The 24,147-nt window shown below is 39.5% G+C and overlaps 1 protein-coding gene across 1 annotated transcript in view; it reads left to right on the top strand.

The window, feature by feature from the left end:
- The window catches only part of ADCY1 (adenylate cyclase 1), a 424,936-nt gene that overhangs the window by 125,030 nt on the left and 275,759 nt on the right, over nucleotides 1-24,147 (top strand). The window contains exon 7 of the mRNA XM_070767120.1: nucleotides 13,887-14,028. Within this exon, the coding sequence (XP_070623221.1) occupies nucleotides 13,887-14,028 (142 nt within the window). The remainder of the gene's footprint in view (nucleotides 1-13,886; nucleotides 14,029-24,147) is intronic.

Below are 24,147 nucleotides of genomic sequence, written 5' to 3'. Positions count from 1 at the left end.
ATAGGGGAGCATTTAAGAGTACCAGGTTACAATTAGTTTAAGTGTACCCAGGCATTTTCCAAAGCCTTATGGAAAGGCTCCTTCACAGAATTCTCGGTGTCATCCCTTATTTTGACAATGTATTAATTTCAGCCGAATCCAAAACACAAAGAAAAAAAGGGGCGTTGCGGGTAAGTGCTCATGGGTTGTACCCAGCATAGAGTTCCTGGGTTTTAAGATTGACAAGACAGGCATTTGCCCCACTGAGGAAAAGGTTGCCACCATAAAAAACGCCCCTACCCCCACAAACAAAACTGAATTACAGGCTTTTTGGGGCTTACTAAACTTTTATTCGGTCTTTCTTAAACAGAAAGTGATAGTGGCAGAACCTCTGCACCACCTGGATATGGGGACCCACCCATGTGGGGACACCACCTGCACAAGGGCATCACCTGGACGTGGGGACCCACCGATCAGCACACATTTAACTCTATTAAATATTTGCTATCATATAATAATCTATTTGGTTCGATATAACACCACTCTCCCTTTAACTTTAACATGTGATGCATCCCCATTTGGTATTGGTGCCGTCCTCAGCCACTCATTCCCAGACAGCACTAAAGTGCCTATCGCATACTATTCTAAAACCCTGTCCTCGGCTGAAAGGAACTATGTGCAGCTTGATAAAAAAGCACTTGCAGTGTAGTCGGTGTTAACTGTTTTCATTGCTACCTTTTCAGCCAACCTTTTACCTTGGTTACTGACCACAAACCCCTCTTAGGTATATTAGCAGACGACAGACAAACCCCTGCACTCATTTCCCCGAGGATGACTAGGTGAGCTATTTTTCTCTCGGGATACCACTATACATTAAAGCATCGGGGGAGGGGGGAGATAGTGCACACAGATGCGTTGAGCAGTTGCCCGCAGCTGGAATTAGTAGAGGACCTGGCACCAACAAGTGATGTCCTATTAATAGAGTTGGATGAACCCTGTCATATCACAAGTAAAGACTTGGATTTTAAGGGGGTGGCCGATGGACAAACTATATGAAAGGTTTCAAATGTATAAAACTAGACAATCTGAGTCAAATATATTTAAGGACTGTATGCTGTGGGGAGAGAGAGAGGGTAGTTCCACCAACCTTATGAAAAAAGGTATTGCAAATCTTACATAAATTTCACCCAGGCAGGGTCAGGATGAAAAGTTTGGCCAGAAGCCACTTGTTGTGGCGCGGGTTAGACAAAGACATTGAACTCTGGGTGATCACTTGCAATCTGTGCCAGCAGACTAAACCAAACCCACCAAAAACCAAGCCTATGGAAGGGGAAACAACCAGAGGCCCATGGTATAAAATCCATATAGACTTTGCTGGTCTAGTAGTGGGACAGTCTTTCCTTATCGTTGTGGATGCTTACTCAAAATGGCTTGAAGTAGCCTTAATGAATTTAACAATGATTAGCACCACAATAAATGTATTAAGACAACTTTTTGCAATGCACGGTATACCAGATATACTGGTATCAGATAACAGCCCACAATTAACTGCACTGCAAATGGAACCAGGGATCAGATATGCCCTCTTTTCCCTGCATTTCCCAGCCACCAATGGTCAGATAGAATGGCTGGTAAAGGTCACCAAAGAAGCCATTAGCCATTCAACCCCAGGTTACTAGCAAGAGAGAATAGACCAATTCCTTCTGGCACAACACAGAACCCCATCAACAACAACTAATAAAGTCCAGTGGAACTCCTTATGGGGAGAAAATTATGCTCCCAACTAGTCAGAATAAACCCTACATAATACACCGGGACACTTAAAGCAAACCTTGAACCAGAAGGAAGTTTTACAATCGGAGGCTTAATTTTTGCCAGGGATTTTGACTCTAGTACACATTGGAGAGAAGGACTAGTTACTGAAAAAAACAAGCCAAAGTCATACATTATTAAGTTAAATGACGGCAGAGACTGGAGAAGACATATAGATCAGCTTAGGGAAAGGATACTTCCACAAACTAACATAGAACATCCAAACCCTTCTAACCAAATTGCTCTACCCCTTCTAGAAAGCAAAGTTAACAAATACAATGAAATAGAACAATCCGAGGACTTACTGGATCCTTCCCGAGCATCCAGCATTGGTCGCCCTCGAACTCTGGAGGCTGGCGGTGATACGGCTGCATCAATGCAGCCAGGTCTGGAATTAACAGGCCCGGGTGGAGCAGCACAAGAGCCGGTCTCCCAGGAAGGTAACATCTCAATAACTAAACTGTGCAGGTCACAATGAGAAATCAAACCGCCAATCCGTCTTCAGGATTATGTGGCTTGGCTAAATGATTGATGGATGATGACCAGCTATGAGGGGAGGGGTGTTATGTTTGCACGGTTAAATGAGAGAACAAATCTGATTGGTTCCTGTGCATCGAGCAGACAGAAGCCGCCAAAATCAAACGGCTGTCTCTGTTTGCCCGCGCTTTTAAAATAGTATAAATAGGGCAGTGGTTAGACCATTGCCTTTGTTGGGGTTTAGAATTGGTGGGTGCCTGATTCCTGTTACAGTTCTTGTTCAAATAAACCAGTTGAACCACAGCAGACTTGGTGTCATTCCTGAACAGTGGTTTTATATAAAAACAACTCCGGTGATCTTTTTTTAAGTTTGGATTTAAAGTGTCAATCCAAAACATGGTGGTTGTTCTTACAAAATGACCTAAGATATTTCTTGGTAACTTTCTTATAATAGCAAATCTGTAGTTTATTCTGCATACTCTGTCTATTTCTAAGTCCAAAATATTTTCTTTCCAATTAATTAATTTAGCCAAAGCTTTAATCATCCTTAATCTAATATATCCACACAGTTCAGGAATTGCTAGAAATCTTAATTAAAGTTCTTTAAGGTGAGATTTCAAAAAAGATCTTTCATTCAAATCAGCTTCATACAAAACATCATTCTTCTCCAGTGCTCCATAAGATCCACTCAATCCTTCACTTGCTTGATATCTCTACTCAAATGTTGCCTCTCCTCATGAAGTTCCTTTGAAATTCAAGGTGTTCTCAAGTTCCTTTGAAATTCAAGGTGTTCTCAATTTGCCTCAATTAGCTCATGTATTTTAGCTGCATATTCATCAAAAAGGGGCCTTAAAGATTCTGTATCTCCTGTTGTTATTTCCATTTTCTCCATTCTCTTACACATACTATATTTTGGGAGAATAAAATGCACCTCCCATCTGAATTCCTACTACTACCAAACACTGACACCTTCGACATTTTTGGGGGGAGGATAAAAGTTTTTTTATTTTTCTCCACTTTTAAACAGTGCAATATCATATACCTTCAATCTTCAATGCAATACAATGAATTTACATTTATATTTGGTATTTATCATCCAACAATATGCTGCCACCTTTACTTTTATCACCTAGAAAACTTTCATATAATTTTTTTCAATATTATTATACAAACTTACAATACTATTTGCTATTACATCTCATATATTTGCTTTCACTTATCTATTAAATTTTATTACATTTAGGCCAAAGTGATTATTTTCAATTGTCATATATACCTATTTACCTTTTAAAAATTCATTTACCCTTATAATATGCTAATTGTCCTTCAAATAGAAAAGTTATTTGATCTTAAATATTAATTATCCATACTTTATCATCCAAATCTTATAAGATATTATCATAACCATATCATTCCCAAGGAAAGAAAGGAAACCAAATTGTATCAATTAAATCTACTTAATTTCTATCATTACATATCAATATCATCGATTTAATAAACCATTATTCAGTTCTTAATGGAAATATAGTATTCAATTATCAATCTGCCTAATCAGTATACATTTCTTTTATCAAAAACATTTAATAAGGTATTCACCACTCATCTATCATTTTATCTATTTGTCACAGTGTTTCATGTTAACCTGTCCTAATTGTGTTTTCACTGCCAACCCAGTATAATTATCATGCTCAGCTCTATTTATACTTCAATGTCATCTTCCCTACTCTATTTATATTTTACTGTATATCCAGTGTAATCATCTTCCCTAATCTATTTCTATTTTTCCACAGTGAACCCAGTGTAATCATCTTCCCTAATCTATTTATATTTTTTTGCACTGTGAATCCAGTGTAATCCTCTTCCCCAATCTATTTATATTCTTTCACTGTAAACCCAATGTAATCATATTCCCTAATCTATTTATATTTTTTCTGTATCTTTTGTTATTCCATTTATTCTATAATTACTATATGTCAATATTTCATCAGCAGCATCAATGAGTGGGTTCTTTATATCTTCTCTAAATTAACTTTAAAAATTCTTTTGATAACTTATTAAACCTTTAGAAATTTTTACTTTTATCACAATCAATATTCTGTAATTTCCAAGAGTAATATTCAATTCATCATCATTTTTCTTTCCCCTTCCTTTCTTCCCATTAATTCATATACTAAAGTATTATATAGAAAAAAATATAGTAACAGTATTAATCAAAGTAGCATCAATCATAAATGCATCTCAAAAAACAATTTATCCTGTTCAATTTATAGGTTTTTAAATCTTAATGATATTCACCCTGTGTATTTTTTTTTCTTTTACCCTTCCTTCAATTGTATTTCCCAATTGCATAACAACATATTACAATAGTCATGAGAACTTAAGAAGAACCATGCTGACTCAGGCCAAAGCCCATTGAGTCCAGCATTCTTTGTCACGCAGTGGCCCACCAATTGTACATGGGGATCTTGAGCAGAACGAGAGGGCAAAACCCTCCCTTTCCCTTGACCCTCAACAAATGGTACTCAAGGGAATCCTGCCTGCCTCAGCCAACATAGAGACAGCACATGGACATCCATTTCAATAACCACCAATATACTTGGCATCCATGAATCATATAATCCATGAGTCATATAATTTCAAGTAAACAATCATAAATTCATCCATTTATCAAATCAATTATTATTTTATAATTTCAACATTTTCCAAATCTTCTTTCCTCCATTTTTCTTCTTTCTTTGTCCCTTGTGTAATAGCATACATAGTATGGTTAAATATCCTCTCATCATATTCCATCTATTTGCTTCACTCAGACAGTTCCTAGTTTTTTTCCATCATCCAAAAGTAACAGGAAATATACTCTTCCCCCACCCACAGTAAACAAAGAAGGTTCTTTGTAACTTCACTATAGTAGATAAGATGTTCCCAAAACAAGGTCAGCATTTGTCAGAAAATAAATCCAAAATTTCTTTCATAATAAGTCTTCCAATCAGCAGGTGGAGTTGTTTTGCAAATTCCATAGAGTTCTTTTATTTTCTTACTTGAAGGCTTAAATCTCTTAATCTTCTTAAAAAAATTTAGGATATTACTATAATCTAATTTATATATCTTTATTTGTTAAATCCACTTTTGGGCTCTTGCTGTTTCAGAAGCTTTTGCTGTCTCCTCACCATAGAAACAGCTACTTCCTTCCATTTCCGGTAATTTTATTTTTTACTCCAAATCGAAAATAAGCTAAAACAGTTTCAAATCTTTATTTGGCCACTTCACTCACCAGCACAGCTTAAAATTCCAACTTTACCTGTCCAGCACAGTTCTTAGAATTCTCTTCCCAAGTGTTCCCTTGACAGTTCAATCCTTGTGTTGCGAGGCTGGTGCCATGGCTTAGGTCAGCTCAGGGATGGTAGCCTGGCCAATTTTGCACCGCCGCCGGTGGAGGTCAAGCCAATTCGTCTGGAGGTTATGCCAACCTCAAACTAGACCCCCGGCAGCGACCCCATCTTTGTCAGAAATAGGCGATAAATTACAGTACGTGTGGACCATAATAAATCATTTCTGGAGGCGATGGATTGAAAGAGAGAATTTGTATTCAAACAAGATTTCTTTTATTATAAAAGTAGAAAAAATAAAATATGCCATAGGAGGCAAATAAAATACGTCTTCACATCATGGCTGCTAACAAAGAACTAACAAAATGGAGAATCTCAGGAGGACAGATGTGATGCATGAATGATGTTGCAGGAATTTACATCATAATAGGAGGAGTTAATAAAACACACACATAGTTAACTATTTAATTACTGAATAGCTCTGAATGTCTCTAAATGTCTCTGGGGCTGTCAATACTCAGCGTGACACCCCTTCTTTAGCAGTCGTGAGGGACATTGGTTCACATAAGGCACATTTTCTTGGATAGGTATTCATGTTAGTCAGCTGGCAATGGTTTATTCAGCAAATCAGCAATTTGTTCAGTTGTGGGCACATAGTGTAATTTCACGAATCCTTGTTTTATGTATTCTCTTGCATTCTTATATCTTATGTCGATGTGCTATGAACGCGATCCAACATATTCAGTTTCAGATATGAACGTAACTGAAATATTGTCCTCCATAATAACAATTGGTTTCATGGGATCGCCCCAAATACTATCAACGAGAGCAGAATCACAGGTTAATGCATTACAACAATCAGAAACACAAGCATATTCAGCTTCAGTGGAAGAACAAGAAATAAAATTTTGCTTTCTAACTTTCCAATAAATTGGACAATCATTCAAAAACATTATATAACCAGAAGTACTTTTTCGTGTTTCTTTATCACCTGCCCAATCAGCATCTGCATAACAAATCAATTCAGGATACTTGTAGTGTTTCGGTTCTAGGAACAACTTCATGTCTTTCGTATGCTTCATGTATCTCAGCAGCCTCTTTATGCATGTCCAGTGAAATGTAGTTGCTTTGCCAACGTACCTTGACAAAAGATTCACACTCAGTGAAATGTCGGGTCTTGTCCAACTGCTAATGTATAATAGTGACCCAATTACTGACCGATAAAGTGTTTGGTCTTCAAATTGAGGACAATCTTGTGTCAACCTGTGGAAATCAGTTTGCATAGGAGAACAACATGGATGTGCGTTAGACATGTTACAATTGTGCAAAAGTTGATCAACCTTGTTCTCTTGTGAGAGACAAAATCCCTTCTCAGTTTTTTCAATCTGAACTCCAAAATAATCATGAATATGCCCTAAGCTTTTCAAAGTAAAATGTCTTTCTAAACCTTGTGCAAAAATTTCACTCATACATTTGTTAGGACCAATGTAAACAATATCATCAACATAAACAAGTATAATTTCATAAACGTTACCTTGTCCTTTTGTAAACACGCATTCATCAGAGTCGGACTTAATAAAGCCCATTGAATTTAGCTTCTCAATGAGGCAGCGGTGCCACATGAGGGCGGACTGTTTCAAACCATAAAGACTTTTTTGCAGGTACCAGACGTCCCCTTCTCGATCCTGGAACCCGGATGCGCTCTTCACGTAGATTTCTTCATTTAGATCAGCATTCAAATAAGCAGTTTCAACATCAAACTGGAAAACTTCTAAATTCAAAGCAATAGCTGTGGTTAGGGCAATTTTGACACTTTCATTTTTAACTGTAGGTGAAAATGTATCTGTGTAATCTTCAGCATACACCTGTGAGTATCCTTGTGCTACTAGTCTTGCTTTGTATATTTTCTCATCATTTGGTTTTTGTTTAATTCTGTAGACCCATCGTGTACCAATAATCTTCTTGTTCATTGGAGGCTCAACATATTGAAACATTTTAAGTTTCTTTAAACTGTCCAGTTCATTTTCCATAGCCTCATACCATTTTTCTTGTTCAGACTCAGGCAAATGTTTTATTTGAGAAAAGTTCTCAGGAGGAAGTGTAACATTGTTACAAAGAAAAGGAAAAGGTTTGCTGTTGGTATCTCTTTGGAGGAATCCCTTTCGTGGTTCTCTCCGAACGTCTTGGAACTGTGGTCCATCCTTCATCTTGGTCATCTCCGTCTCCAATTGCATCGCTAGGAACATCATTTGCGACTGTTGAAGATTGTGTATCATCTTTTGTAGAAACATCATCTGGAACAGCTGCCTGTGCATCAGGTTGCGCTGTACCTTGAACATCATCTTTAGGAAAATAAACTGAAGTATCATTACTGTGTATTCTGGACCAATTTGTATTTTCCTCAAATTTAGCTGAATTAGAAATAACAGCTCTGTGATTAGTGTCAGCAAATTTGTAGTACTTAGAACTTTCATCAAAACTTATAAATCTCAGTCTTTCTGCCACTGGACATCCTTTCCTTCTTTGAACCAGTGGAATGTTAACCATGGCATATGAGCCAAAAATGTGGAGGTTTTGAATATCAGGCTTCTTTGCATAAAGCATGTAGTAAAGAGTTTGATTTAAAACACTGCTCCAAGTGTGGTTAACAATATAATTAGCATACCTGAGTGCTTCACCCCAATAGAAATTGTCGAGATTAGCATCTTCTAGAAGGAAACGGAACATAGTCTGTAGGACCCCCTGTCTATGTTCTACAATTCCGTTAAGCTGGGGGGAGTAAGGTGCTGATGCTTGATGATGGATTCCATTTCTCTTCATCCATCCTTGGAATTGCTGCGACATGAATTCTCCACCACAATCACTTTGTATTCTTCTGATGCGGACACCATGTTGAGTGAGTACCTCTGCAGCAAAGTCTTTAAAGATCTGAAAGATCTCAGATTTTTGCTTCATTAGGTATACATACCCATATCTAGCATAACTATCAACAATAGTCAAGAAATACTTACAGTTACTTTTAGTAGTCCGAAATGGACCGACAATGTTGGTATGAACCAAATCAAAAAATGCATGTAGACAACCGTGTGGCATACTTAGCAATCGGTACTGCTTTTGATTTGGATGAGTTACAGACCAAACAGTCTAAATGAACTTTGCAATTACTATCAACCTTAAAACCATTTACAAATTCAGGCATCTTGGATAAGACTGGGTAAGATGCATGGCCCAAACGACGGTGCCTTCTGTGAACACACCTGAAATGAAAAGATTTGTTTGTTAATACAGGTTTAACATTTGAAACATCATTTGGAACCTCTTGAACCTCATTGGCTTTAGGAGCCTTTGTTTCTATAATGGCAACAGGTTTTATCTCTGGACCTGTGCTTTCGTCCTTTGGAACTTTTATACTTACATCAACTTTTACATGAGAATCTGGCTTTAAGTAGTAAACACCTCTGATTGGAAAAGCAGTAGCAATAACTCTTCCGTTCTTAACAATGTAGTCTTCATTTAGTTTAAAAGTCACTTCAGAACCTAAGTCTACGTTTAGGCGATATGTGCTGAGTAAGTTGCTTGTAGCTTTTGGAACATATAGAACACGTGGGATGAGTTGGTCTAATTCTTTTATGTAGACTGTTCCTTCTCCTTCAACTTTGCATAAGTGGTGTGATACTGCATGCAATTCTTTGATATCAGTCTTATAAAATTTTGTGAAAAGTTCCTTTTGGTAGGTGATGTGAAAAGCTGCTCCGCTGTCTAATGTCCATAAATGTCAAATGTCATACTGTGGACTCTTTTGTGGAAAATTGTTCAGGATGAAAGAATTGATGTAAGCACATGGCTCACCTCTCGAACCTCGTTGAGATGATCTATAGTTGGTGGAGCCTCTGCTTCTGGAACCCCTAGGATCTGTTCCTCTGGGCTGAGCAGGATATTGGTAGCGTTGAGAATCACTAGATTGAGAGCATTGAAAATCACCAGATTGAGAGCGTTGAAAATCTGTTCTTCTAGGCTGGTTGTGCCATTGATATCTTGAAGTATAGCCCCTTTGTTGGTAGCCTCTACTCATTGTAGGTTTGTATCTGGATGCTGTAGTTTTGAGTCTACTTTACATAATCACTTCTTCTTCTGTTAATAATTTGCATACTCTGGGCATTGTGCGTTGAGCTAGAGGTATGTTATTATATTTTGTGATAGCATCTTTCCATTCATGATTGAGGGAGGCGATTATTGCTGTATTTACTTGCAACTGATCAATTTGATAGCCTCACTCTATTAGATCCTTTTGCATTGCTAGCATCTTAGATAAGTGAGGAGCAATTTTGTCTCCAGGCTTTAATTTTGTAGTAAAAAATTCAGTGAACAACAAACATGTTCCTTCTTCTGAAACTGGTCTATAAAGTTCATCTAGAGCTATGGTTAAATCATTTGCAGTGCTGTCATGTGGAAATCTAACTGACAAATCGGTATCAAGAGACATAAGTATCAAAAGTGTCGCTCATGTATTTGAAACTCTTTCTTCCTCAGTCCACTGTCTATTGGGTGGATCAAAAGCCATATCATCCACTCCTTCAGCAATTAAAATCAGTCATTTCATGCAACCAAGTTTTATAATTTTGTCCATTATTCTTTAATCTTGACTCACCTTTCAATGTTGCTAAAGTAACAGGTTGCCTTTGAGTTGCAGCTTGCATGGCTGCTTGTTCTGGCATCTGGGGTGCTTGGACTGGTGGCGGTTGAATCTTAAGGACTGGAGCTTGTGGTCGTTGGTCCTGTTGCATCTGCACACCTTGGCTTGCCTGCAGTGCATGTGGCTTAATTGAAGGATGATGATGAACAATGTGTTGCCCTCATTTCCATTGATCTGCAAAAGAATTCGGATTTTTAAAAATAAGATGTACTTTTAAATTTAATATCTTGTATTCCACTAGATGTTGCTACAGGATAACTTTTGAATTTTTCTGAAAAATCTGTCTGGACAGACTGCAAAATTTTTGTTTCGCCACCAGATGGTGCTACAGGATAATTTTTGAGATTTTCTGATATCTCTTTGTTTACAAACTTTGCATCTTGAGTTTCGATTTCCTTTTTTTGCTGCTGGATAGAGATAGTTCCCAGCTCTCTCTCTAAAAGATTCATTTGAATTTCTCTCAGTCTATTTAATTGTTTCCTGTATTTATAAATATCATCCAAGCAAGCATTATTTACCAGCCTTTCTTTTTCATTTAAAATAGTTTCTCTATTATGAAAATCTGCAGAATAAGCCTGGGTATCTTGGAGGGTCTGCTCTAGACGGGCTACCATGCTATTTACTCTATCATATCATTTATTGAATCCAGGCTACCAGTGGAGCTTCTGAGAGACTGTCTGTCATCGGAATGCTTTAGTTTCTCTTTTGCCTTTAGCGAGGAGCCATGTTGGGCAAACGCACTGCTCTCGAAGATTCCCTGACTGCATGACTCAGAGGGGATCATTACAGCTTCTTCTAAATTACTTGGGTCATAAATCGGCTGGCTTGAACTTTCCAAGACTTTTATAGCCTGTGCATCATAAATCATTTGCTGGCTTTCAACATTTAAAAGGGGATCGCAAGTTACAGTTTGTTGCTGTATTTATCGGCTCAGCTCTTCTCTTGTAGTGAAGATTTCTTCTTGTACTGGATTCTCAGTCTCATGTGAGATTTGTCCTTCCATCGTTGGAATTCTTTTCTCCTTCAAGTTATTTATAAGAGCCAGCAAATCATCTATCTGATCACTTGACATTTGATCAATAAAGGACTGAGAGAATAATTTCTTCTTGCATTTAGCCGACATTACAGAGTATCGTGGCTTTTAGATTTATTATGATAAACTGACCTCTGCTGCCATGTCAGAAATAGACGATGAATTACAGTCCGTGTGGACCATAATAAATCATTTCTGGAGGCGATGGATTGAAAGAGAAAATTTGTATTCAAACAAGGTTTCTTTTATTATAAAAGTAGAAAAAATAAAATATGCCATAGGAGGCAAATAGAATACATCTTCACATCATCGCTGCTAACAAAGAACTAACAATATAAAATGGAGAATCTCCGGAGGACGGATGTGATGCATGAATGATGTGACAGGATTTTACATCATAATAGGAAGAGTTAATAAAACACACACATAGTTAACTATTTAATTACTGAATAACTCTGAATGTCTCTAAATGTCTCTGGGGCTGTCAATACTCAGCGTGACAATCTTCACCTCCCCTCCAGGGAGGATCTAGCCTGGTTCCATGGGAACTGGGACCCCCAGGCAGCAGGGATTTGAAGCACCCCGACGGGTGAAGGGGAATTCCATGTTACTGTGGCCATTGGCCCCACCCCTCTTCCCTTCGACATTATTTTGTCTGCAAAACATGGCTAACTGCATCCATCCCTGACTCAATCATCTCAGCAAAAACCTACCTTCTCTTCTCGTCCAACTTTGAAACCCGTAGAGGAGGCGGAGTAGCTATATTCTACAAAAAGACACTAAACCTTAAAAATATCCAAGTTACACCTGATCTTAACCTTCCTAAAAACCATTTTCTCTGATCTATCCTTAAAAGCCACACTTCGCTTCCTACTGTGTTACAGAGCCCCAGACTATGACATCTCACATGCAAACAAATTAACCTAATTGCTAATGTGGGCAGCCTTCTGCCCATACCCCCTTATCTTTCTTGGAGACCTCAATCTACCACACATTAACTGGACCCTAAAGAAATGCACAACTGAGTCCATCCATACAACCCTAAACAACATTGTTACCAATCTGGGAATCAACCAACTAATAACAAACAATACTAGACTCAACAACTGCCGCAACCTCATATTCTGCAACAGCAAGAGCACAATATATGGACTACAGATAAAAGAACTCTTTTCCAACTGCGATCACATCATGATAGACTTCAGCCTCAATGTACACCATTGGAAGAATCACCTTAATAATGGGACACCCAAGTACAACTTTTAAAAAGCCAACTGTGAACTTATAGATGCCAACCTCTCAACTCTTGATTAGCAAACTTTATTCTCTGGCTGTAACACTGCCGATGACCTATCTAACATCTTCTTGCTCAAAGTCAAAGAAATATCAGCCTACACATTCCACTAATAACCACCATAACCAAGAAAAATAAAGTACCCATATCAATAAGGAAGATACAATTTTAAAAAATCCCTCCAGCATAAAAACAAAACAGATTATGTAGCTAACTTCAAAAACTGCGACAAAAATATATTCCATCAAATAAAGATGGAATGCTTCAACTACAATATATATATGACAGTGTGAAAATATTTAGAATTATATTTAAATATTTATAAATATATGAAAATATTTAGAATTCTTGAATCAAATGCATATCCTTGAGAGAATTGCTGCATCATCTGCATATATCGGCATAATATGTCTCTGCTAATTAGGGTGGATTTCTGTAAAAATGTATAATCCCTTGCTGATCTATTTTTGAACCTTTGTATCAAGTCAACCAAAGTTAAATTGTCTATCAACTCAAAAAGACTTGTAATAGTTTATCTTGTGGAAGTTTTATCCCTTTATTTGATGTTCTGTCAAGTCAGCAAAATTATTCCAATCCATTCACCAAGTAGACACCAATTTTCATGATATTAATTCATCCAAAAATATTCAATTTTTAAAAATTTGTCTTCAATTGGTACATAAATTCCTACTACCATTAACTTTATCCCATTCAGTCCACTTTTATTGCTACAAATCTTCTATATTCATGTCTTATTACAAACCTAGGTTTAAGCTGAAGTTTTATATATAAAGCAACTTTATTTCTCTTGTTTAGTCCCACTGAGATAAATTCCTCTCCTAATATTTTATTAACAAAATGTTTTCTATCTTTTATTTTAATGTGCGCTTCTTATAGGCAAAATATTATAGGCTAGATTTAATTTCCTCAAATAATGAAATACTATTTTTCTGCTTTGAGTGATATTGGATCTATTAATATTTATAAAATTTATAAAATTTTATTTTAAAAAGATGAATTGCGTGCAGTTCTCCCTCCATAACTTTTTGTTTTTCATTGTCTACTGATAGGTTTTGATTTTGGTCTGGATCAAATTTATTCTCCATTGCCTTCACTTGTGTTTAGATGACACTCAATTTGTGTTTAAGAAGAAAATCTTTGGGGATAAAATGGAAAGTTGATCTTCATGTACTAAGACAGAAGATTCAGACTGAATTCTGTAAAGAAGGATAATGGATTATAGTATTAAAACTATTCTTTATTTATACTTAGGAAAGTGCATATAACAAAGACTACATTAGAGTGCCTAAATGGTGACTATGAGGTGGAACCCGGATATGGCTATGAAAGGAATAGTTTCTTAAAGAAGCATAATATTGAAACCTTTTTCATTGTGCCATCTCATCGGAGAAAGGTTTGCACTTGATTTTTATTAATTATGTATTAGATTTTTAATTGACGCAGCCTTAGATAATATTTTGAAATAATAAATAGATGATAAATGATTGAATTAGAAATGTTTGCATTGAAATGCTATGTTCAAGAATGGAAAGTTTCTCTGTTTTTACTATGAATTATTCAACTTTTTCCCACAAGAAAAATGTTTTTACAAGGAAATTGTACAAAATCTGATTTATTTTACATATTTTTATGGATAAGAACAACTTTATGGTTATGCTTTTTGTTTTATAACAAACTTACAACATTTATTTACTGACAGTTCAAATTCATAATGGCATTGAAAAAAGTGATCAATGATCAGTTTTCACACTTATGACCATTGCAACATCCCCATAGTCATGTGATCAAAATTTAGATGTTTGGCAGTTGGTATGTATTTATCATAGTTGTGTTGTCCTGAGGACGTCTAAGCATCTTTTACAAATTCCAGCAAGCAAAGTCAGATCTAGATACACTTAACCTTCATATTGCTAACTTAATAATTGCAGTGATTCATTTAATAACTATAGCAAGAAAGGTCATAAAATGGAGCAAAATTCACTTGATAATTGTCTTGAATAGCAACAAATATTTTGGGCTCAATTGTGGTCAAAAATTGAGGACTATCCATACTTCCATTCATTGGGTCCTTAAAATATTAAATTTACATTTCTTTCTTTCTTTTATAATTGTACAGTATTTCTAAAGTTTGTATTATGTATATATTTTTCTTCCTGTCTTTTTAAGATGCTTGATTTTAAGAATAAAAAACTCCAAAAAGAAGAAAAAGCATCAATTTTTGTATATGGTAACTGTGCAAAGAGACTGCTAATAACTGAATTGTTAGTATCTAGTAGAGGTATCTATGTGTTACAGTTATCAGATAATTGTGTAGATCTGTGATAGCGAACCTATATCATGCATGTCACAAGTAGCATGAGGAGCCATATTGCTGGGCATGCAAGTTCAAGTCCACCGGGCATGAGCGCGCCAGCCATTTGATTTTCAGGCCTTCTGGGCCTACTGGGAGCTCCGGAGGATTTGGGGAATTCCTGTTTTTTGTTCTCCCCAACTTCCAGAGTCTTTCTAGGAGCCTGGGGAGGCAGAAAAGCCTGCCATCTTTGACACCTACTGGTGTTTTTTTTTTTTTTTAGTTTAATCAGATTTGTATGCCGCCCCTCTCCGCAGACTCGGGGCGGCTCACAGCAACAGCAATACAAGACAAATCCAATATTAAATTAATTTTAAGAACACCACAAGTTAAAAACCAATCATACACACTAGCATACCATACACAAATTTTATAAGCCTAGGGGGAAGGAACATGTCAATTCTCCCATGCCTGACGACAGAGGTGGGTTTTAAGGAGCTTACGAAAGGCTAGGAGGGTGGGGGCAACTCTGATATCTGGGGGGAGTTGATTCCAAAGGGTCGGGGCCGCCACAGAGAAGGCTCTTCCCCTGGGTCCCGCCAAACGACATTGTTTAGTTGACGGGACCCGGAGAAGGCCAACTCTGTGGGACCTAACTGGTCGCTGGGATTCGTGCGGCAGAAGGCGGTCCCGGAGATATTCTGGTCCGGTGCCATGAAGGGCTTTATAGGTCATAACCAACACTTTGAATTGTGACCGGAAACTGATCGGCAACCAATGCAGACTGCGGAGTGTTGGTGTGACATGGGCAAATTTAGGAAAGCCCATGATAGCTCTCGCAGCTGCATTCTGCACGATCTGAAGTTTCCGAACACTTTTCAAAGGTAGCCCCATGTAGAGAGCGTTACAGTAGTCGAGCCTCGAGGTGATGAGGGCATGAGTGACTGTGAGCAGTGACTCCCGGTCCAAATAGGGCCGCAACTGGTGCACCAGACGAACCTGGGCAAACGCCCCCCTCGCCACAGCTGAAAGATGTTTCTCTAATGTGAGCTGTGGATCGAGGAGGACGCCCAAGTTGCGGACCCTCTCTGAGGGGGTTAGTGACTCCCCCCCCCAGGGTGATGGATGGACAGATGGAATTGTCCTTGGGAGGCAAAACCCACAGCCACTCCGTCTTATCCGGGTTGAGTTTGAGTCTGTTGACACCCATCCAGACCCCAACAGCCTCCAAGCACCGGCACATCACTTCCACTGCTTCGCCGACTGGACAAGGGGTGGAGATGTAAAGCTGGGTATCATCTGCATACTGATGATACCTCACCCCATGCCCTTGGATGATCTCACCCAGCGGTTTCATGTAGATATTAAATAGTAGGGGGGAGAGGACCGACCCCTGAGGCACCCCACAAGGGAGTAACCTAGAGGTCGACCTCTGACCCCCCACTAACACCGACTGCGACCGGCCAGAGAGGTAGGAAGAGAACCACTGAAGGACAGTGCCTCCCACTCCCAACCCCTCCAGCCGGTGCAGAAGGATACCATGGTCGATGGTATCGAAAGCCGCTGAGAGGTCAAGAAGCACCAGGACAGAGGATAAACCCCTGTCCCGGGCCCGCCAGAGATCATCCATCAGCGCGACCAAAGCAGTTTCCGTGCTGTAGCCGGGCCTGAATCCTGACTGCTGAGGACCTAGATAATCGGCTTCTTCCAAGGACCGCTGGAGCTGGAGCGCCACCACCTTCTCAACAACCTTCCCCATAAAGGGAAGGTTGGAGACTGGTCGATAGTTGTTCAGAATGGCTGGGTCCAGGGAAGGCTTCTTGAGGAGGGGGCGCACAAGTGCCTCCTTGTAGGGATCCGGGAAGGACCCCCTCCCCAAAGAAGCGTTGACAATCTCCTGGACCCAGCTCCGTGTCACCTCCCTGCTGGCCGAAACCAGCCAGGAGGGACACGGATCCAGTAAACAGGTGGCGGAACTCACAGCTCCAATGGCCTTGTCCACTTCATCAGGTGTCACCAGATCAAACTCTTCCCAGACAGGTGGACAAGTACATGCCCCAGTCACCTCAACTGACTCATTGTCAGTCGACTCTGTATTCCAATTGGAGTCGAGGTCCGCTCGGATCCGAGCGATTTTATCAGCGAAAAACGTGTTAAAATCCTCGGCGCTACTCTGCAAGGGCTCCCCAACTCCCCCCTGATTAAGAAGGGAGCGGGTCACCCTAAACAGAGCGGCCGGGCGGGATTCCGCTGATGCAATCAAGGCGGAATGATACGCGCATCTTGCCGCCTTGAGCGCCACTTTGTAAGTCTTAACATGTGCTCTTACAAGTGTTCGATCGCATTCGGACTTACTCTTCCTCCATCGCTTCTCTAGACATCTCTTCTGGCGTTTCAACTCCCGGAGCTCCTCGTTGAACCATGGAGCTCTACGGGGTCTAGTGCCGCGGAGAGGTCGCAACAGCGCAATTCGGTCAAGAGCCTCCGCTGCAGCCTTGTTCCAGGCCTCAGCCAGAGACTCTGCCGAACTGTGTACGAGTGTATCTGGAATAACCCCAAGCGCCTTCTGAAAGCCCTCTGGGTCCATCAGGCGTCTGGGGCGGAACAGCTTAATCGGTTCCGCCTCCCTGCGGGGAAGGATTGGAGCCAGGAAGTCAAGCCGCAGTAGAAAATGGTCTGACCATGACACAGGCAACACTTCTAAGCCCCTTAGTCTCAGACCATTACTCAGTTGCTCAGAGAGGAATACCATGTCGGGTGCATGCCCCCCCTCATGAGTCGGACCCTGTACTACTTGGGTCAGGTCCATGGCTGTCATGGTGGCCATGAACTCCTGTGCCAGTCCAGAGGTTTCACCGAGCGATGGCAGGTTAAAGTCCCCCAAGACAATAAGTCTGGGGAACCCCACCGCCAACCCGGCTACCTCCTCGAGTAGCACAGGCAGGGCTTGTGACACGCAGCTGGGAGGCAGGTACGTGAGAAACAAGCCCACCTGGACCCCTAAGTCCAACTTCACCAGGAGGGACTCGCAGCCCACAATCTCTGGAGCAACGAGTCTACGCAAGCCAAGGCTCTCCCTGGCTATAATAGCCACTCCTCCCCCCCTTCCCTGGGGTCGAGGCTGATGCCATATCTGAAACCCGGCTGGGCAAATTTCAGAGAGAGGGACTCCTCCCTCTGGGCCCAGCCAGGTTTCAGTAACACATGCCAGGTCGGCCTCCTCATCCAGGATCAGATCCCGGATGAGGAGAGCTTTATTTACCACCGACCTGGCATTGAGTAGCAGCAGCTTGAGCCCAGGGCCAGAATTACACTCATCACCAGCACCCAGGATTGGGTTCACAGAGCCGGAACAAGGGATCGTTATTACGCAACGATCTCTTGTTCCCCTGGAACGGCTAGCTCTGTGTCCCCCGCCATATCTGCCTCTCCCCAGCAGGACTGGAATATTCCGACCCTCTACCACCTCAGACATCGGTGCCCCCTCCCCTCCTGCCTCTCCTGTGTCAGGTAGGCTAATCAAATCATTCATACCATTTATTTCATCCATACCAAAGTTCCACCCAGCCCACCCATAACAATCATTCATTTCATACATGTCATCATACCCACCCCAATAATTCATTAGTTTAAAACCCCTTCTAAAAAATTAGCTAAAATATTAATTATTAAAAATTCAATATAGATTCAATTAAAAAACAATATAAAAATCAATTACACCAAAATAGGATACTAATTAACACTACGTTATTCTCAAGATCTTAATAGAATAACATATAATTATTAAAAATCGTTAAAGTTATAAAGTGCTAAAGTTGTAGAGTGCAAAAAATATAGGAAATAATTAAGATGATATTCCATCAGGTCAACAACACAGCACCAGTTCTAAAGAGTGAGTTCTGGAGAGAAAAGTTCAATGACCAAGGAGAAGTCCAAGTATATTGTTTTCTAGGATCTTGGGATCTTTGGTGCCAGCCACTGCCACTGGCTGGCACTCTCAGTTCTTTCTGTGGTGCACTCTCTGATGCCATCACGGGTGTGCAGGCACCCAAAGGGTGCATGCGTACCCATCGGCACAAGATTTAGCTGCTGCACATGTGCAGCAAGAGAAATGTTGTATGAGGATGCACACGCAAGTGAGATTTCAGCTATTTTTCCTTCTGCACATGCGTAGAAGCAAAAAATCGGTGAAAATCAACAAAATCTTGCTCATGTGAACATCTTCATGTGAGATTTGGCTCGATGTGCATGCACAGCAGCCAAATCTCATGTGGGGGTGCACATGCACACATCGGCCTTCCCCATCCCTCCTGGAGGCCCTCTGGAAGTTAGAAATGCCCGTTTCCCAACTGAAATTGGAATTATGGGTGTGTGCGCACATGTGTGTGACCTCTGCATCCCCCCCCCTTTTGACACACTAATCAAAAAAAGGTTCTCCAGCACAGGTATAAATCATGGAAACAGGTTGCAGATGAATGCTATTTACGTAATGTATAACATAAATTTAGATCAAGTGTTAGAATGTTAGTGAAAGTGTTAGTGAAAGTATGAATGACTGATCTTCAGGCTACTAAATATATCCTGAAAAGAAGATTGCTAGTCAATAGTTGAAATAACCAGGGCTGGATTGATTATAATGTTAGAGAAGAAAGTTCTTAAAGAAACAATAACAAACATAAAGACTAGATCTCAGTCTAAGACTTTTAAAATGTAGGAATCAACAGGAAATACAGAAACAAACCTCCCTTTTATTTTATACTTCTATATGCATCATGATTTTTTACAGGGAACTCATGCAAATATTAATATGATTTACTGGCTTTCAACCACTGTGTTACATAAATTTAATGTGACTTGCAAATTCAGTAGAGTTTTGCTTTATTTTTGAAAAAAATGAAAAATTTATGCTATCTGGAACATTTTCTATTTTATAGATGACTCTATATTTTAAATTCTGTGTCCCTGTGTTTTATTGGTCTATAATTAAATAAATTATTGATTCATGGTATATTTTATTTACATTGTTTTAATAAATTATTGTTTATGTTGGTAGTTTTCAGCTGCTTAGTAAACTTTAGGAAGACTGCCTATATAATTATGTGTGTACATTATGCCTTGCAGACAAAACATATGGTAGAATTCACAATAAAATAAATAAATGTGCTTGACATAATTCCAGACAGAGTTTCCATTATTTTTATTTATCCCTCCATACAATTTCTAGAAAGAAATTATATTCAACAACGGAAAAACTGGATTCTTCATAGGATTCTCTATTAGATTTCTAGCAACTGCACCATAAAAACCAAGAGTTCTTATCTTTATTTAATGAAACAGTTGTTTTCAGATTCATACTTATGGATATTTGAGATGGTGGTATTAACTTCCCTCTAGCAGATGTACTTTCATATGTAGAATCTATTGTGCATCATAGTGTATTGGGGGGGGGGGGGAACTGTTCTGCAGGAGGAAAAAATTAAACTTTATGACAGAAAAAAGCTTGTTTTTTGGTTTTTTCTTTATAAATTCTTAAATGTATTTGCTATTCATCTCACCAAGGGTTTACTCTACGTCAGTGATGGCAAACCTTTTTTGGTTCTTGTGCCAAAAGAATGTATGCATGCATGCGAGTGCCCATACTCATAACCTCCCATGCATATGCACAAATACCAGCCCGATATCCCATGCATGTGCCCCCCCCCCCGCTGCCTCCCACACATGCACACAGGCCTCACAATGGATTCTTGAAGCCCAGGGATGGTGAAAAATGGCCAAATGGGCGAACCGGAGGTTTGGAAATAAACCTTGGATAGGCCCATTAGGCTGTTTTTCACCTTCCCCAGGCTTTAGGAGGCTTCTCTGAAGCCTGGGAAGTGAACAGCTGGGGAAAAAAGGCCAAATGTCAGCTGACCAGTGCACACATGACACTGGAGCTGACCTAGGGCAATGCCTCATATGCCCTCGTATATGGCTCCATGTGCTACCTGTGGCACACGTGCCACAGGTTCACCATCTGGTAATTTATAACAGTAAAAAATGGAGAAGTGAAAAGAAATGTAAACACATCGAAGTAATGAAACAATAAAGATAAGAAAATAAATGCTGAAGGTATAGTAATATGAGATTAAAAATTGGAAGGGGTTTGGGTCATTAAAATAAATTGGTGCAGAAAAGATCTAAATTAACTTTCTTTTCAACATGTAATCTTATTGTAAAAGCAGGCCCTACAATATTTTTTCTCAATTATCTTATCTCTGATAGTAAAGTCTGCGGAGAGGGGCGGCATACAAATCTAAATAATAAATAAAATAAATAAATAAATAAAGCAAAATTGGGAAACCATTCGCAAAGGAAAAAGGAGAGACACGGAAATCTAAGGCATGAACCCATTCCTCATAGGAAATTATCCTCTTTGAAAAATTTTGTTCTTTCTTTCTTTCCTTTCCTATTAGGTCAACAATATTTGAAATGTTGAAAAAGTATTATAAAAATTATTTAAAAAATAAGAGAGATCAATAAAAGTTCTGGTGATTAAATAAATACTGGTATTGTTGTAGTAGATGAGAGACAGAGAGAAAGAAATTATTATTGCAGTATTGGGAATAAATAGTAAATTTTAAAGAGCAAACGTGGTTTATCCCATTTATTTAAACTGTATAGATAAAATAAACTCATATAAATTTGGAATTTAGATAAATAATCTTATAAACATAGAAACATAGAAGACTGACGGCAGAAAAAGACCTCATGATCCATCTAGTCTGCCCTTATACTATTTTTTGTATTTTATCTTAGGATGGATATATGTTTATCCCAGGCATGTTTAAATTCAGTTACTGTGGATTTACCAACCATGTCTGCTGGAAGTTTGTTCCAAGGATCTACTACTCTTTCAGAAAAATAATATTTTCTCATGTTGATTTTGATCTTTCCCCCAAATAACTTCAAATTGTGTCCCTTTGTTCTTGTGTTCACTTTCCTATTAAAAACACTTCCCTCCTGAACCTTATTTAACCCCTTTTCCTTGTGTCCTCCAGACTATACAGATTGAGTTCATTAAGTCTTTCCTGATACGTTTTATGATTAAGACCTTCCACCATTATTGTAGCCAGTCTTTGGACCCGTTCAATTTTGTCAATATCTTTTCAGGTCTCCAGAACTGAATACAGTATTCCAAATGTGGTCTCACCAGCATTCTATATAGCGGGATCACAATCTCCCTCTTCCTGCTTGTTATACCTCTAGCTATGTAGCCTTTTCCTGCCGCCCGACCACACTGCTTACCCATTTTAAGACTGTCAGAAATCACTACCCCTAAATCCTTCTCTTTGAAGTTTTTGCTAACTGCCAATGCAATACTCAGATTGAGGATTCCTTTTCTCCAAGTGCATTATTTTACATTTGGAAACATTAAACTGCAGTTTCCATTGCTTTGACCATTTATCTAGTAAAGCTAAATCATTTACCATATTACAGACGCCTCCAGGAATATCAACCCTATTGCACACTTTAGAGTAATCGGCAAATAGGCAAATCTTCCCTACCAAACCTTCCCCTATGTCACTCACAAACATATTAAAAAGAATAGGACCCAGAACAGACCCTTGTGTCACACCGCATGTAACCTGTCTCTGCTCAGAATACTCACCATTAACAATAACTCTCTGATGTCTATGCTTCAGCCAGCTGCAAATCCACTGAACTATCCAGGGATTAAGTCCAATCTTTACTAATTTATCTATCAGCTCTTTATGTGGAATCGTATCAAAGGCTTTGCTGAAGTCCAGATAGGAAATATCCACGGCACCACCTTTATCCAACACCTTTGTGACATAGTCAAAGAAATCAATGAGATTGGTCTGACATGATTTGCCTTCAGTAAAGCCATACTGATTTGGGTCCAATAAGTTATTGTTTTTTAGGTGTTGATTTATCCTCTTTTTGAGTAGTCTCCATCATTTTAACTATAACTGATGTCAAGCTAACTGGCCTATAGTTACCAGCTTCTTCTCTACTGCCCTTCTTGTGGATATGCACAACACTGGCCATTCTCCAATCCTCAGGAACATCTGTTAACAGGGATTGGTTAAACAAATCAGTCAAGTGGGTAGCAATGACAAATCTGAGTTCTTTAAGAACTCTAGGGTGGATGCCATCTGGACCCATTGCCTTATTTATCTTTAATCGTTCAAGTTCTTCTAAGACATCGGCTTCTAAGATCACTGGAGCTGAATCCATACAGCTGGAAGCAATGCTATATCTATCTGTAGTATTATATTGTAAGGTGTCTTTTGAGAAAACTAAACAGAAGTAGCTTTTGAAATGGTCAGTGATCTCCTTATTCCCATCAAGGCATGTATTATTCCCGGTACTAAGCTTCGGGATGCTACAGTTTTTCTTCTTCCTATCACTAATATATCTGAAGAAGATTTTATCCCCCTTCTTTACAGATTTGGCAATATCTTCATCTTTTGAGGCTTTAGCAGCATATATTATCTGTTTTGCCTCCTTCTATCTCATTTTATACACCTCTCTATCAGCTACTTCCAGACTCTTTATACCTCCTATAGACGGTATAAAGGTTTCTATCTATTTATTGTGAAATGTAATATTGATAATCAAAGTGCTTGGGAGAGGAAGATATGGGTGGGAGACATGGGATATGCCGCTTTCAGGCAACTAGAAATCGTTGCTTGAAAGTGATCCCTTGTTCTGGCCCTGTGAACTCAGCCTGGAGTACTGGTGAAAAGCGAAATCTGGACTCTGGGCTCCAGCTGTTGCTACTATAATACCAGGTCAACTGTAAATAAATCTCCCCTCATCCTGGATGAGGAGGCCGATCTGACATGTGTGACTGAGACTTGGCTGTGCCCAGAGGAAGGAGTTCCTCTCTCTGTAATGTGCCCAGCTGGGTTTCAGATGTGGCACCAGCCGCTACCTCTGGGAAAGGGGGGAGGAGTGGCTATTATAGCAAGGAAGACCATCAGGCTACGTAGGCTCGCTGCTCCTGAGATAGCAGGTTGTGGGTCCTTCCTTGGGAAGCTGGACCTAGGGATTCAGGTGGGCTTGCTGCTCATGTACCTTCCTCCCAGCTGCATGTCAACAGCCCTGCCTGCACTACTCAAGGAGGTAGCCAAACTAGCAGTGGATTTCCCCAGACTGATGGTCTTGGGGGACTTTAAGCTGCTGTCACTGGGTGAATCTTGTGGGTTGACACAGAAG

This window comes from Erythrolamprus reginae, chromosome Z, assembly GCF_031021105.1.
Source record: "Erythrolamprus reginae isolate rEryReg1 chromosome Z, rEryReg1.hap1, whole genome shotgun sequence".
Taxonomy (NCBI): domain Eukaryota; kingdom Metazoa; phylum Chordata; class Lepidosauria; order Squamata; family Dipsadidae; genus Erythrolamprus; species Erythrolamprus reginae.
Note: the sequence above shows the minus strand (reverse complement) of the source record. Positions and strands in the feature narration are given on the sequence as shown.